The sequence below is a fragment of the Homalodisca vitripennis genome, unplaced genomic scaffold (assembly GCF_021130785.1).
Source record: "Homalodisca vitripennis isolate AUS2020 unplaced genomic scaffold, UT_GWSS_2.1 ScUCBcl_1760;HRSCAF=5794, whole genome shotgun sequence".
NCBI lineage: Eukaryota > Metazoa > Arthropoda > Insecta > Hemiptera > Cicadellidae > Homalodisca > Homalodisca vitripennis.
This window is the reverse complement of record NW_025777884.1, coordinates 28091-44219: the sequence shown is the minus strand read 5'-3', so window position 1 is coordinate 44219 and position 16129 is coordinate 28091. Positions and strand designations below refer to the sequence as shown.

The following is a 16129-nucleotide window of genomic DNA, read 5'->3' as shown; positions in this document are numbered from 1 at the left end:
ATGGTCATAGTCATTGTCATTTTCTTTATCAACTACCACCCAACCTGTCCCATCTTCCGAATCAGTATTGTCCTCATTACTCTTGTCCTGTTCATTAGGCCTAGTAAGTCTTGGTCTACCCCTTGCCCTAGGTTGGTGTGGAATTGGCAAAGTTTGAGGTCTATGGGTAGGCCTAAGCTCATCTTCATCTGATGAATTTGAAAAGTCAGACCCTGAAGTAGTCAGGGTCACTATCTGTATCATTTCCCACACTACTGCTACTTTCATCCTGAGATGTTTCAGGTTCAGAAATATCACTGACAAAGTTGTCATTTAGCGATTCTTCTTCTACTACTCTTCTAAGAGTATTTTCACTCAGTGGGGACCTTAAACGATCCATATTACATTGCTTACACAATTCACAATTTGTTTATAACATTATTATAAACAAACACGTAAACATAACCTCAACAGAACACTCACCGAAACAGCACACCGGAAACTACGAAAACAAAGTGTCACGGCTACGACATCATTGACCACCGGCCAACTTGATCGTAAACTTTCGTCATTATTACAGATTGATCAGCCGTGTCTGTGCTATTTATAACATGCTTAAAAGAAAGTATGTTTATTTTTAATGCGAATTGATATAAAATACGCGTAAAAATATAAATGTATTGTATTTTTAATATATTTTCTTAAAAACGTCCGGTAAACCAGACGTTGGCAATTTATGCATGTTTTTTAAACGTCCAGTGACCCGAACGTTGGCACTGAAAGGGTTAAAAAAGTTCCAAGAGTGTGAATAGTATAAGGATCTACTACTTGTTAACTGGCAGGGAAACTAACTTTTTAGCCTATATATAGGAAGGTACAAAGGTCAGAGATGATACTCCTTATTTACAGCGAGACAGGTCATTTAACAGACCTAGTCAATGGTATGTGTAACATTAGTTATTAATTCTTTGGCCTGCCTAGCTACCCACCTATCACATGACAAATGTTCCCATCTGCCCAGGCATTCAATAGCCCTGGAACTCGATGCTAGTCAATGGTATGTGCGTTATTTGTTGTTAATCCTTTGGCCTGTCTAGCTACTCCAATCCCACCTTTCACATGACAAATTTTTCCATCTACCCAGGCATTCAATAGCTTTGGAATTGGATGCTAGTCAGTGGTATGTATAACATTTGTTGCTTATCCTTTGGCCTGCCTAGCTACTGCAACCCACCTTTCATATAATATAATTTCCATCTACCCAGGTATTCAACAACTCTGGAAATTGATGATATTTTTAGTTACTGAACAATATCCCACACGGGAGATATGATTAACACATTGTATGGGTCTCCTAATCCCACTAATCTTAACAACATAGACATTCATATTAATTATATAGGCAATTGCATGAACCTAGTTTACACCTACAATTACATCCTAATTTACATAGTTAAGTTTCCACAATTGTTGAGACATCTTATCATCTGCCAAACAAGCTTTTGTAATGTGTCTTTTCAAAAATTTGTTTCTAATAAAGTCGTCCATTTGATTTGTGACATTTTTATCCTGCTAACTGCACAAAGATTTTTTTTATATTGAGGAACAAGTGATTGTCAAAGAGAGTTAGATCACATCAGTAGGTTGAATTCCCTGATGATCCTGCCTTTGTCTGACTTGATATTGTGTAGAGGTAGCAAAATGTAACAGGCTATTGTTATGAAGCAAGACAATTCTCAACCTAGCACCTTTAAAGTGTCACACCTGTGCTATGACCATTCAATAAGATAATATTTAAAGACTAATTTAATCTCATTTTAAAAGCTTATATTATAAAACCCTGTGAGTAGATTCTCAACAGGAAAATATATCCAAAACAATTATTACAAGTGCTTCATCAGTTCTAATGTAATCAATTATATGGTAATTCTTAATATTATTTATCTGAAAAGTTATTCTATTTCTGAAAAGTTATTCTATTTCTTTATAAGTAGGCAAACAAACAATAGAACATTGTTGCTAAGTGACATATTTTGATCAGTAATCTATTAGTATACATTAGTAAAATAGTACTTGTATAGTCATGTTACTACACAAGTACTATTGCATGCTTACTCTTACATTAAACCTACTATCTTTGTCTTTCCATCTACCACTATGATACAGTTTGCCTACCTTCAGGTCTGGCTTTAGGTTTTGCAAGCCCCACGTCCTGCATGAGCTCGAAGGCAAAGCTGACGTTGTGCACCTTCTGGTCGAAGTCCTGGGGTGTGAGATGAAAACTGTAGAGAGGTACAAAGAAACCCTCCAACAACCCCATCAGCAGTGTGAGGTAGACACCATCATGAAACTGTGTATCCAGATCTGATACTTCCAGGTTTACCTTGTTTAAGTGTTTGTTCACAAACGTCACCAATGACTGGAAATTAAGATAAATATTAGTTAAAAACATTAATGAAAACACATTAAATATACTACTACTACAATGAAATTAAAATTTGTAATATATGTTGTTTGTGCGTTCACCCATAAATATATGATACAAAAAAATCACTTTTAACATCAAAATGTCTGTATTTTAGTATTGTCAATAGTGTATGACAACTGTTTAATTAAACTACATAATCCTACTGGTACCTATAGAGAACACCCTGATATTATGTATTAACTGTCTTTAGTCATAAACAGAATATTCTAAAGGTAGATGTGAAATAATTTATATTAAACTGTTCCATGATCAAGGTACTATAAACGAGGGCTATCCAGAAAGTAGATTAAGTTTCAATCTGTAGATCCCATGAGTTATAAAGTGGGGTCGGTAATAAGGTTTTTGATAGCTATGCAAAATAAACCAATTGAGATTTATTGCTAACTCTGTGAAAGGTATAATACGTTTCACAGGAGGAATTGGGTTGAGGGAGTCATCAAGATGAGGAAATGGCGATGGGATCTCCTCTATCGTCCATTTTTGCCAATATCTTTATGGAAGAATCTGAGCAAAAAGCCCTGGCTTCAACTCAGTTCAAACCGAGGATCTGGTGGAGATATGTGGATGACACTTTCATCGTCTTTCCTCATGGAGACATTGAACTTATCAAGTTTATGTCCCAAATTAACAGCATTTATACCTCCATTTGCTTTACCATAGAAGTAGAAGTCCAAAACAAACTACCCTTTCTGGGTGTGTGTGTAGTAAGAGATAGGAATGTCCTTAAGACAACAGTTTATCTTAAGAAAGCACACACAAGCTAATATCTAAATTTTCAAATCAAATAACCTAAAATCTGTCAAAGAAGAAGAAGCATACTCATTGTTTAACCCTTTAAGGAGTACGTGTAAACTCTACATAATGAGTAAGGGCATCATATGACGTTTAGCCTCTGTATTTTTGTATTATCGTAAATGCATTGCTATTATTGATTGCCTTTAAGTAGATTAGTCTGTAAAATGGTTCCATATATCGGCAACATACTTAACTACCATTTTTGTGCTCGCATTCACTTGTAATCTGATTTTATCACCAGATCGCAGTAGCCACCTGATAGAAGTCACTGACTCAAGGTCGTGTTGAGCGCGCATCGCTTTGCTGTCAAAATATGCCGCCACATTATACTAGCTATCCCTTGTATACATACAAGGCCTGCATACTGTGGCCATTTTTATCTTGTGAGAGTGACTTATATTTGTTGAGCAACCATCTAGTTTGTTACTGTTGTCCAAATGGCAAACAATATTGAACGAGTCTGCCGTAGTGAGGAAATAAGACATTTGATTTAGATAAAGTACTGAAATATTGACTTGTAGAACACGTAGTCCTTTTTTATTAAGCTTTCAAATGTAAATAAAAATGTTTTAAGAGATTTTAAATTTTTACACCTTTTGGTATTTTTTTGGATTTAATCCATTACTTATTTTAGCCTATCAAAAGAAGACATCATATGACGTCCAAACTCCTTAAAGGGTTAAACAATGAGTATGCTTCTTCTTCTTTGACAGATTTTAGGTTATTTGATTGAAAATTTAGATATTAGCTTGTGTGTGTTTTCTTAAGATAAACTTTGTCTGAGCAAAGAGCTTGTGCTAAGACAAAGATGGGTTAAAAGAAGAAATTTAAAACGTTGAATTTGATCTTAAAAAAAAACTCTGTGAAGTTTATAGGAACGATGCAATTACTGAAGGTAGAGTGCGTCAGTGATGCATTAGGTTTAAAAATGGGCGAACTAATGTGCATGATGACGAATAAAGTGGACAATCAAGCATTGTGACTGATGAAATTGTCTCTGAAGTCAATGAGAAGATTAATGAACACCACCAATTCATAATAACAGAACTATCACTTAGTTTTCCTCAAATTTCTAGAAGTTTGTTGCACAAAATTGTTTGCAGAAGTTAGGTTACCATGAATTTTGTGCAAGACGAGTGCCGAAAATCTTAACAGAAACCCATAAACATCTGCATATGGATACTTCATTGACATTTTTTCCAAAATGATGGTGACTCGCTGTTCGATTAAATCATTACAAGAGACAAGACTTGGATAAACATGTGCATTGTGAAACCAAATTACAGTGTATGGAATGAGCTCGCTCACTCCCAAAAAACCAAGGAAATGCATTCAAACATTGTCAGCAACTGTTTTTAGGGACAGGAAAGGAGTTCTTGTTGATTTCTTAAAAAATGGGACAACCATCAATCTACAAGGTATTGTGAAACCTTGCAAAAGTTAAGAAGAGCAATACAAGCACAGAGGAAAAATAAGTTCAAAAATTTTGTTTTTGCATGACAATGCCCGGCCACACACGACAAATAAGTCTCGATAGTCCTAGATGCTTTTAAGTGGGAGGTGTTTCCACATCCACCTTACATTCCTGACCTTGCACCCAGCGACTAACACCTGTTTCCAGCAATGAAGAAGTGGCTTGCAAGGCTTTGCTTTTATGATGGCGTGGAAGTGCGGGAGGGTGTGACTACCTGGTTGAAGTCTCAGGCGGCATAATTTTATAACGCTTAAATTTCAAAACTGGTACACCGCTTCATATTAATGGAGACATATTTTTGTCTTCTGGTTTTTAACAACAGCAAATGTTATTTCAGCTCTAATTCTGATCAGATACACAGCAACTATAGAAAAATATAAATCTGCTTCCTTCAATCCTAAACTTACCTTTTTAACAACTTGCAGCTTGTCTGGAGCATGGTCAAACAGAGTGTCAAAAGCATCTCTCTCGCACCTCATTCCCAGGTCATCGTAAGTACTAGTCAGCTCTTCACTGATGGTACGGTGGCTCAGAGATCCTTCCTTCTTCTGGCAACACAATGTAATCATTAACATTATTTACTAAAATATACTTAACCTCATTACTCTGGAATCTCGTGATAGTGTCAAGTAGCGTTGGATGTTGGCACTCATGGGGATGTATAAGTTGTAGGCTGCTAGTTATACTATGTGTTGTTATAATTTTTGGTGCAGAATTCTTATGTAAACTGTTGTGAATACCTAAATAGTGTCAGTAGCATTATATGTTGGCACTCTAGGTGTTACTGTAAACAAAAATGTATAAATAATTTTAAATCTCAACAAGATAATTGTGGTTGTTAGCCAAGAACCTGGTTTTCATTATTATTTTAGAACTAAAACAACTTTTTCATCTGCTATGAACCTCAGCAAAACAGTAAGTTACATTTACTTGATAAAACTAGTCCTTCATTAATATTTGATAAAAATCTAGACTAAACAAGGATCCATCCTTACATCACAGAGTAGCACTCTTAAAAACATGAACATTTCTAAAATAAGTAACAAATAATAGATAAATTCTTCTGCAATAGCTCCTCACCACACCAAACTTTTGTACACACATGGTCTCCCTAAATCCACCTCCTCTACAGTCAACAATACGTTTCTGGAATTTGGCACATGGGCAATTATCTAAAGTTTTATTGATCCAACTCTTTGAAATTGGCTGAAACTGATAGGCTACAAATAATTGAAATTGAAAATTCAGCTGACTAATGTCCCTAAAACACTTAATCTAATATTGATTAAAATGATACAATAAATAAGAGAGCTGAATTTCAAAGTTTAAAGTTACCCATAATAATGGAACTGTTAGAATTATGCACTCAATGCAACATAATAATAATAGATAGTACAATTTACCATTATGATAAGGGAATAGCAATGAGGTCTCCTTTAACACATATTTCAAAGTATGTTATGGAAGATTTTTGAGAAAAAGCCTTGGCTTCAACTCTATTCAAACTGAGGATTTGGTGACAATATGCAGATCACAGTTTTATAGTCTTCCTTCAAGCAAATACTAACTAATTGAATTTTTGTCCAACTAAATAGTATTTCTCCGTCCACTTGCCAAACCACTGAAGTAGGACTCTCAAATACAATTCCTTTCATATATTTATAAATTAAGACAACAGTTCATCAAAGGTAAAATTACAATAGTCAATATCTAAATTAAAAGAAAATCTGTTTCATACTCATTTGGAAGAGGAATAAGCTTAAACTCAATGAAGAGCTAAAAAGAAGTAAAAAACTATAACGAATAGCCTACATAAGCAAGTGAAAAAACCCTTGAAATGTGAGAGTTTAAGAATACGATAATATTAGAAAGGAGTTAGTGGAAATCTATAAAACTGCTTCAAATTACTGGTTCACTCATCATCACACAAAGTGGAATGAAGCGTACATAAAATATTTTGATAACAATTTTTCAAGCGAAAATGAATGGTGGTTTTATATGTAATATTTCCAGAATAGCTACTAAGTCAATAATCTGTTGAAGTCTGACCACTTTGGCAGTGAATATAAAGAAATATTAACTACAAAACCTAACATAATTATAACAATAAAAGCAATCTTAGCAAATAAAATTTGTTCACACAAAATGAAAACAAAATGGAGAAATAAAATAAGTCAGAAGTCTATCTGAGTGTTATCCTTTCCTCCTTCACCAACCTAACTTTTATTTGTCTAAATACCAGCCCACCCACTAGTCATGAAGGAACTTCCTCCTACTTAGTCCTCATTTCTCTTCAGTGTTTCATGAATCACTCTGTCCTGCTTCTGCCCTTGGTGCTGAGTACCACATACGTTTTTTCTTTTAGTGGAACTCTTCTATTATCGTTTTACTCAGATATATTCATCACCATGTTTTTATTGAATTGTTTTCATGTACTTATATCTAACTTTGGCATATCATTTGGTTTTTTTTTTACACCTGAAGAAGACACAAATAGTTATAGAAACATAATGTTTTAGTTTCTGTTACATATAACAAACTAGAAGTTGCCCGCAGCTCCGCACGCAATTTCCTGTTGAAAAACAGTACACTATAATCACGTATTCTTTTTCTATCATATTCTAAACACTCCTGATATAATTGATATCAAATCAAATCAAATTATTTATTGCCATTGATCACATTTGCATACATGAAATAGGCATTGTCATAAATTAAAATACTAAAATATAAAAGCACAGTAATAAAATACATCGTCATAATTTAAAATTATAAAATATGAAATATGAAAGTACAATTATGCAATAATCATATAAGAGCTCTGCATAAGACAAGTCAATGTAGAATCAACAGAACATTAAATCTACTTCACAGTTGAGAAATTCAGCTAATGTATAGAATGGATTACTCAACAGCCAATTCATTAGCTTACTTTTAAACACAGTAAGAGATACTGCTTGCGCAGACTCATCTAATTTGTTAAAAAAGTTTACACAATTTATCTTATGAGATGAACCAATTTTAGTTAATCTATGCTGAGGAATATTGAGCTTAAACTTATTTCTTGTATTATGTACATGCATGTCTTGCCTGGTGAGGAATAAGTGTAGGTTAGATTTTGTGTATACTAATACCTGAAAAATATAAAGATTGATAACGGTTAATATCCCCAAATGAACAAAAAGTGGTCGGCAATGATCAAAAGGACCTGCTCTACAAATAGTTCTTATAACTCTCTTTTGAATCAACAAAAGATCTCTCACAGATGTTGCATGACCCCAAAAGAATCAGACCATAAGAAATATGGGACTGAAACAAACCAAAATATGCTGTTCTTAAATATTCTATAGTAACAATGTCTCTCAATTTCCAAATCAGGTAACTAACCCTAGAGATCCTACAGCACAGGTTTTTAATGTGATGAGACCAATTTAATTTTGAATCAATGTACATGCCAAGTAACTTTACTGATTGAACCTCCTGAGTTTGAGCTGATAAGCTTAATATAATATTTTGGATTTATCTTGATTACAAAGCAATCTATTTGAGGAGAACCAATTCAAGGCTTCATCTTCCCCTGATTTCATGGTCATTTGAAGATTGATGAGATTCTTATTACAGAAGAGAGAAGTGTCATCTGCATAAATAACAACACCCACAGATACATTTTTTGGCAAATCATTAATCAAAATATTGAAGAAAAATGGGCTAAGTACTGAGCCTTGTGGCACTCCAATAGTAACTGTCTCCACAGGTGAATTTTTACCTTGAATTGAAACATATTGCTTTCTATTAGTCATGTAAAAATTTATAAGCATACATGAATGTTTTGACAACCCATAAAAATGGAGTTTATTCAGAATAATACTAAAAGGGACACAATCAAATGCTTTACTTAAATCCAACAATGAAAGAGCCACAGACTCTTTGTTATCTATTGCATTAAGGGAATAATTTACAATGTTCATAACAGCAGTTGTCGTTGACCTTCCCTTTCGAAAGCCAAATTGTGACTCAGTAAAAAAGATTAAATGTTTTGAAATAAAATGAAAGTTGCTTGTGCATTAAAGACTCCAATATTTTAGAAAATATAGGAACAATAGATACAGGACGATAATTGTGAGGTAATTGTTTGTCGCCCTTTTTATAAATGGGGATAACTTTCGATATTTTTAGTAAATCCGAAAAATATCAAAACTCCAAACACTTATTAAAAACGAATGTTAGTGGTTCTTTAATGAAAGGAATAGTTTTTTTTGACCAAGTAATTTGACATCCAATAAAAATCCATACTTTTAGAGTTTGAGAGTTTTGCTGTAATCTTTTCTACTTCATTTGGCTCAAACTGTTTGCCAAAAAAATGTTTCAGAAGGAACTGATCTATCGCCCAACAGATCATAATATGAGGTGTTAGTGGGTGGAATACCATTTGAAAGTTGATGGACTGAATTTAAAAAGAAATCATTGATTCGTTTTGGATCAAGTGTTACTGCTTGAGAGTTGCCGCTAGAATTTTCCTGTTTAATGATTTCCCAGGCGGCCTTACATTTATTTGGGGCTGCCTCAATGTAACTCTCACAGGCCTGCCTTTTTGCTCTCTTTAACTCAGACCTATAATTGCGTTTACAACCTAAATAGGTATTATAAGCCAATAGGGCATGTTCTGACCTACTATCTCTTAAATTCTTATATACATTGTACAAGCTCAACATGTAATCTTTTTCCTTAGCTAAGTCCTGATTATACCATTGTACTTTCTTTTTTTTTACTCTACATTTATTAGATTTGCTAACTAGAGGGGAACAGTAATGCCAAAGATTGACAAAATGCTTAAAGAAATTGTCAAATAAAACATCATAGACATTCCTTCGTGACCCTTTCGGGCGCATATGAAGGTGTGTACCTTAATTCCTGCATCTGTCTTTCGTGGTTTTTGCTAGGTGTTGATAAGTTATTCAGTACAATTACTTTACATAGATGAATGTTGATAAACTAATTTGGTTATAAAGAATCGAATTCGGGTTTGTTAAAATTAATTTTCTGTCTAAGATATTTCCAGTATTATTGTGGAGTTTGCCTTATTCTCCGATCAAGAAAATGTATCAATGAAAACCAATTTCGATCATAAAGCGTCTTCTTTCAGTTCTTTTCATTTACCTTCGAGACGATCTAACCAAATTCGATTACCTTATGTACAAACTTTCACGGCTTTGTACAATGAGGTGGTTTTTATAACAGCGTTCAATAGTATTTTCATTGCATTAGATAGTTTATTGATCATTGGTGCAATCTAAATTTAAAATTAGGTAATAACTTTGTCTATGCAATCTGCATTACACTACTAATCAAAGCACTTTACAATAATAATTTTCTAAATTTTTAATGTAAACAAATGTTTCTGCCTCTTTGATGAACTTCAGCTGAAAGTAGTAACAGCTGTTAAGTATCAGTTAATTTTGTATTACTTGTCGCAGCGCAGTCTGCCAGATCGAAGGTAAAACACTCTAAAATCAACAACTACTTAGAAATTAAAAATTAATTAATAAAACATTTTCCAGTGGCAGGGTGTCCAGTGATGACCAAATCTAAAATTCAAGTACATTTCAAGGTTTTCAAGGCTCAAAATTATAAAATTCAAGGCTGTAGTTGCGGTTTACTTTTTTTTGGTTCTTTATCGGTAACTAACAATTTTACAAGCCAAAAAAATCAAGTCACGAAATAGTGTTTACTTTCCATGTAACAATAAAGATTTCTCAAATATTTTAGGTCTAATAACAGCGTTGTGATATTTTAACCTTTCGTACGCTGTAAGCGGAATATTCCGCCGAGTAAATCTAACTCGAAACGTTCTAAGCGGAATAGATCGCGGAATCCCCTGACAACGCAATATACTTACGTTAGTTCCACAAATTGCCGCCAGAATGCATGAGAGTGAGTATTCGCTGTTCTAATATGACACGATGTGAAGCGTGACTCATCAAAACACCTGGGACCAATCACAATGGAAGCTTTTGTTTGCTTTGTCAGTCCGCGCCATCGCCAGTGAGCAAGCTGTACGCTCTACGCGGAACTATTCGCGCCTCAGTCAGCTGCCGGCGTCCGCTGTGTATTGTTGTTTATTGTTTATAACCTGCTATACTGCGTTAGCTGTCTGTTGTGCGAGGTTATCCATAACGATAATGTGATAAACTATTTATAGTTTTATATTGTTCATATATATTTCTCATCGATTTTTATTGCATAATTATGGCGAAATCCTGATGATTCAGACTTTGATGATTTTGTACTTGGTGCAATGAACGCCATTGTTTCTAGTGAAATCGGTGACAACATTATTGCATCTGATCTGGAAGACACTGTTTTGCACAATTTTAGTGATGAGGAAGAGGATATTAGTGATGAAGAAGGAGTGCAACGAAATATTCCAGGTAGGCCTAGTCAATGGGACAATGTTTCAAATAATGACCCTGGCCCATCAACAACTATACCTGTATACAATGTCAACCAGGGACCCAACTTGCCATCATCTATAAATGCAGACTCATTACCTATTGATTACTTTGATTTATTTTTCAATGACAATCTGATTAACCTGATTTGTACTGAAACCAACTACAATGCAAACTTGAAAAAAACTTTTTGTTTTATCGGACTGTTGTAATGGCTACATTTATGATTTTATCCCGTATTTTGGCAAAAATGACATCATACCTGGATCTGAACTCCTCAAAACAACCCAAATAGTGAAGTCTCTTTGCCAGTCCGTAATTTTGAAAAATCCTGGAGCACCTGCAAGTGGTCTACATGTATATACCGATAGGTACTATACCAGTCCCGAATTGGCCAGTGAATTATTGAATATGAACACATATCTCACTGGCACAGTAATGCCAACTAGAAAACAAATGCCCCCAGGCCTAAAAGCTACAACCAAAAAGCTAAAAAAGGGCGAGATAATTTCTCAAAGAAATGGTAATATCCTAGTAGTGTCATGGAGAGACAAAAGAGTTGTACATATGCTTAGCACACATGGAAAGGGCAGCAAATCAGATGTTACTGATGTAGCAAGCAGATGGCCCAACAAACCACTAGTTACTAAGCCCAATGTTGTTATTGATTATACAAAACATATGGGGGCTGTGGATCGGAGTGATCATTTTATATCCTCCTATGAATTCATGCGACGTACCAAGAAGTGGTACAGAAAAATGTTTTTCTGGCTTCTAGAGGTTTGCATTATTGACTCGTATTTGTTGTACAAACAAGTGCAAAAAGACAGCCAGAGAAAACCTCTAAGCCACTTAGGTTTTAGAAAGAGTTTAATGAGAGCACTAGTGGCAGACAAGATGAGAGCTCAGCCAACCCCAAGGAGACGTGGACGACCTTCTCAAGGACCTCCTGAACAGAGACTGAATGGAAAAATGCATTTCATCAAGAAAAGGGAAAAGGGATCAGCCAGATGTGTGGTTTGTTTGAAGAGGGGTTTGAGGAAAGAGACTATATATCTATGTAAAACATGTGACTCCAAGCCTGCCCTCCACCCAGATGAATGTTTTGAGATTTACTACACATAAGTCCAATATTAGTGTGCCTTTTTTTTATTTTTGTACCATTTTGTGTTCTTTATATATTCCATATTTGTCATGGATTTGTTCTCTTCATTATCTACTAATTTTGTATAAATAATATAAATTTCTGTTGTGCTAACTTTTGCTACTTTCAGAAAAGTTTATTGGACTTTATATTGCCTTGTATATTTACATGTATATGTACTCATATGAAAATAAAATAAAAGCAATACAAAAACCATCATGTGTTTTCATCAGTTGCAAAACCAATAAAACTAAAAAAAATATAACTGAAAAAATTAAAAATTATTATTTTTTTTTATTTGAGCATTAGAGCAATTTTATACAACTTGTTTTCAGCGTACGAAGGGTTAAAATAACTGCTTAAAAGAATACATACGATGCTAAAAGATAGTAGGCTCTATATTTAAATTATTAATGTCCTTATATATTATTAACAACATTTTATAATTCGTTGTTGAAAAATCTACAGTAAATGAGGTTTTTTTTCATAACCTACAACTTATAATTGAACTTCCTTGTGTTAAAAAACTTTGAACTGTTAATAGTACCTATTAAATATGTTAATTTAATTATTTAAACAGTACTATGCTTAACGTGGCATTTAAATGAATTTCAGTGTAATGTTACTATAACAAAAATAGTAAAAAAATGTTGTAGGCCTATAAGAAATTATGATAAAGTACCAAAAGCCTAATTTAATATTTATATTGTTTGTTACATTTTAATATCCAAATAGGTAAATGATTTAAATTTTTTATTTTAAGTCTGAAAAAAAACCCTCAAAAACACAGGATAGTAAAGAAACAGTTTTACTTTCAAGTTAAAGAAGTTTTACTTACACTTTCAACATCAAACCCAATACTATTCTAAACCAGTTGAGGGTTAACTTAGTTTTAGGTGAATTAAGTTTCATAAAAAACAAAATAACTGTTAAAAGAAATAAAAATTTTGTAATATTCATTTTGTAAAAAAGGATTAAACTCAAAAAGTCGAAAACATGGGCTATTCAAAATGTTGAACCCTTTTTACAATTTATTTTGTATTAAAAAATAAATTTGTCACAGAAAAAGTTTTACTCTCTTTAGAAAACATGTGTGAAAGTCATAAAACTCTAACATTTGAATTACTAACGATGTATTGCACCTTTACTCATTGCACAAGTTAATTTAAACAAATAAAAAGGCTATTGACAATAAGTTAAATGATAACAACCATTAATAGCATAGCAAGGGTAAATAAACATTACTCATAAAGTGTTGTATTAATTATATATCTCAAATAAATCTTATAGGCATCCAATTGTACACCATAATTGATCACATGATCACGTTTTTCTATGGGCATGTTAATGTAAACAATTAGTTTAAATTGAAACATTTAATATTCATCACTATGTTTCAAAGAATTGGGCAACCTCTTCAAGAGGCGAATATTAAAAATACAATATATAGTCGCGTACGTTATTTAGCCACTCTCAAAATTACTTTAACATCAAGCATATATAACTACCATCTCTCGTCAAACATACTAAACTCGCACCATTTTTGGCGGCTGCAACGAGAGGGAGTTACTTCCAAATTTCCTTTGTATTCTGTCAATTTCACACTGATGTGAACATAATCGAACTGTTGCTTCAATATCTTCAATACAATAACCGGGCTGGGCTGGATCGGGCCGATCACAGTTGGGGGTGTCCATTTGATTGCGTGTATTTCGACTTCACAAAAAGGCCGGGTCGGGCTCACTCTGGCCTAGCAACGCCCACTGCAACCGGCCCGGCCTATCCGGCCTCGGTCGGCTCTTCGGGTGCCGTGTGGGCCGAGTCTTCCCGGGCCGCTCGCAGTGTCGCGTGTCCATTTGATCGTGTGCATTTTGACAGAGTATAAAAGACCGGTCCGGGCTGGGCTGGGCAGGTCGCAGTTGGTGGGTATCGATTTGATTGCGTGTATTTCAACTTCACAAAAAGGCCAGGGTGGGCTGTGCCGGGCCGGCCGCAGTGGGCATCCATTTGATTGCGTGTATGTCGACTTCACAAAAAGGCCGGGCCGGCCACAGTTGGCGGGTGTCCATTTGATTGCGTGTATTTCGCCTTTACAAAAAGGCCGAAGTGCAGTGGGTGCCGTGCATTAGTAACGGCAGCAGTAGACTATGGCAATTCAACTCGATATAACGAACCTCGAGTTCGAACGATTTAAACATTCCAACCGTTCCGAACGCAATAATTTCAATCCTACAGCCCTACAGCCCATGACAAACAACCCTCCCCTATAGCCTATGACGACATCAACTTTCTCTCGTCACTGAGTCACGTCCACATCTGTGTCTATTGTTTGTGAATCGCAAAAAAAACGAAACAAAGGGTCAAATGGAGTAAACTGTTTTAGCTCAAGATATTTATAAAAATATGTTGTCTGAAAAAATCAAAACTCCCGATTTTCTACAAAATACAAGCATTAATTCCTGCCCTATTCAAGGCAGGTAAAATTCAAGCATAATTCCCGCTCTTCCCGATTTTCAAGGCTGCTGTACACCTTGAGTGGACCAAATTGTGAATCTAAACCATTCTCGAATTCCATTGAAAACACACACAAAATTTCATCAAAATCGGTCCAGTCGTTTAGGAGGAGTTCAGCCACATACACATGAACACAAGAAATATATATATATATATATATATATAAAGATTACAATAGATGTCAGATATCATGTTATCCTTTCACCATGCTATGGTAGACGTGTGTTTTTATAGAGTTTGGCATGGTCACAATCTTATTATAAGAAAATATAGCTATAAGAATTTCATAATACAATTACACTATACAACTTCTACAGGGTGTTTCAAAAAGAATTTCAAATGCATATATTTATTAAACTTTACACATATGAATATGAAACTTTACACACATATTTATGAACCTCTCAAGTTCAGATTCCAGATGTTCAATATATTCCCCATCAATGACACAAACAATATCTCATTGATACTCAAATTCCTTCCATATTCGGGCAAGCATGTCCTTCGTCACTGATGTTACGGCAATATAGATTCAGTTGTTCAACTTTTGTGGGTTCTGTGGAAGTGATGGTACATAAACGCTGTCTTTAACAAAACCCCACAAGAAGAAGTCATAGGGTGCCAAATCCTCTGACTATGGAGCCCAGGTGAGACATGCTAAATCACCTACACCTTGACGACCAAAACCAACGGTTCAGTAAAGTTTCATTCAGATATTATGCACTTGGCGACTCCAGTGAGGGGGTACCCAGCAGTCTTTTTGAAAAATGAAGTTGTCTTAGTGAAGCCTTGGAAACAACCAGTTTCGTAACATACCGAGATACTGCTGACCGTTAACTGTGTTTCCGTCAAAGAAGAATAGGCCGTAAACAGATTATCGGGATATTGCACAAAACACATTGACTTTAGGTGAATCTCGACAATGTTCAATGGCTGCATGTAGGCTCTGTAAGCCCCAAATTCGAAAATAGTTTTTGTTTACATGACCTACTAACATAGACGTTGCTTTATCATTGAACATGATGCATTGTGCGAAAGTGTTATCATTGTCATCAAGAATGTTGTTCCAAATGCCACATGTTTGTGTTTGTCATCAGGGTGCAGAGCTTTTAACAGCTGTAATTGTAGGGCTTCATAACTCAAAAGTCATCAAATTGTTGTTGCAGGTAATTGTAACTCCCAACTGGCACGACTAGCTGATTTTGAAGGACTGTGTTATAAAGTAGTTTGGAATTCGAGAATATTTTCTTCCAGAACATGAGGGCGGGCAGAATTCTATCCTTTAC

At 34.7% G+C, this 16129-nt stretch overlaps 1 protein-coding gene across 1 annotated transcript in view; it reads right to left on the bottom strand.

The window, feature by feature from the left end:
• Positions 1–16129, bottom strand: part of LOC124371639 (beta-parvin-like) — a gene marked incomplete at its 5' end in the record, with an annotated part of 39886 nt that overhangs the window by 12032 nt on the left and 11725 nt on the right. The window contains 3 exons of the mRNA XM_046829986.1: positions 2155–2398; positions 5144–5284; positions 10152–10156. Of these exons, the coding sequence (XP_046685942.1) occupies positions 2155–2398; positions 5144–5284; positions 10152–10156 (390 nt within the window). The remainder of the gene's footprint in view (positions 1–2154; positions 2399–5143; positions 5285–10151; positions 10157–16129) is intronic.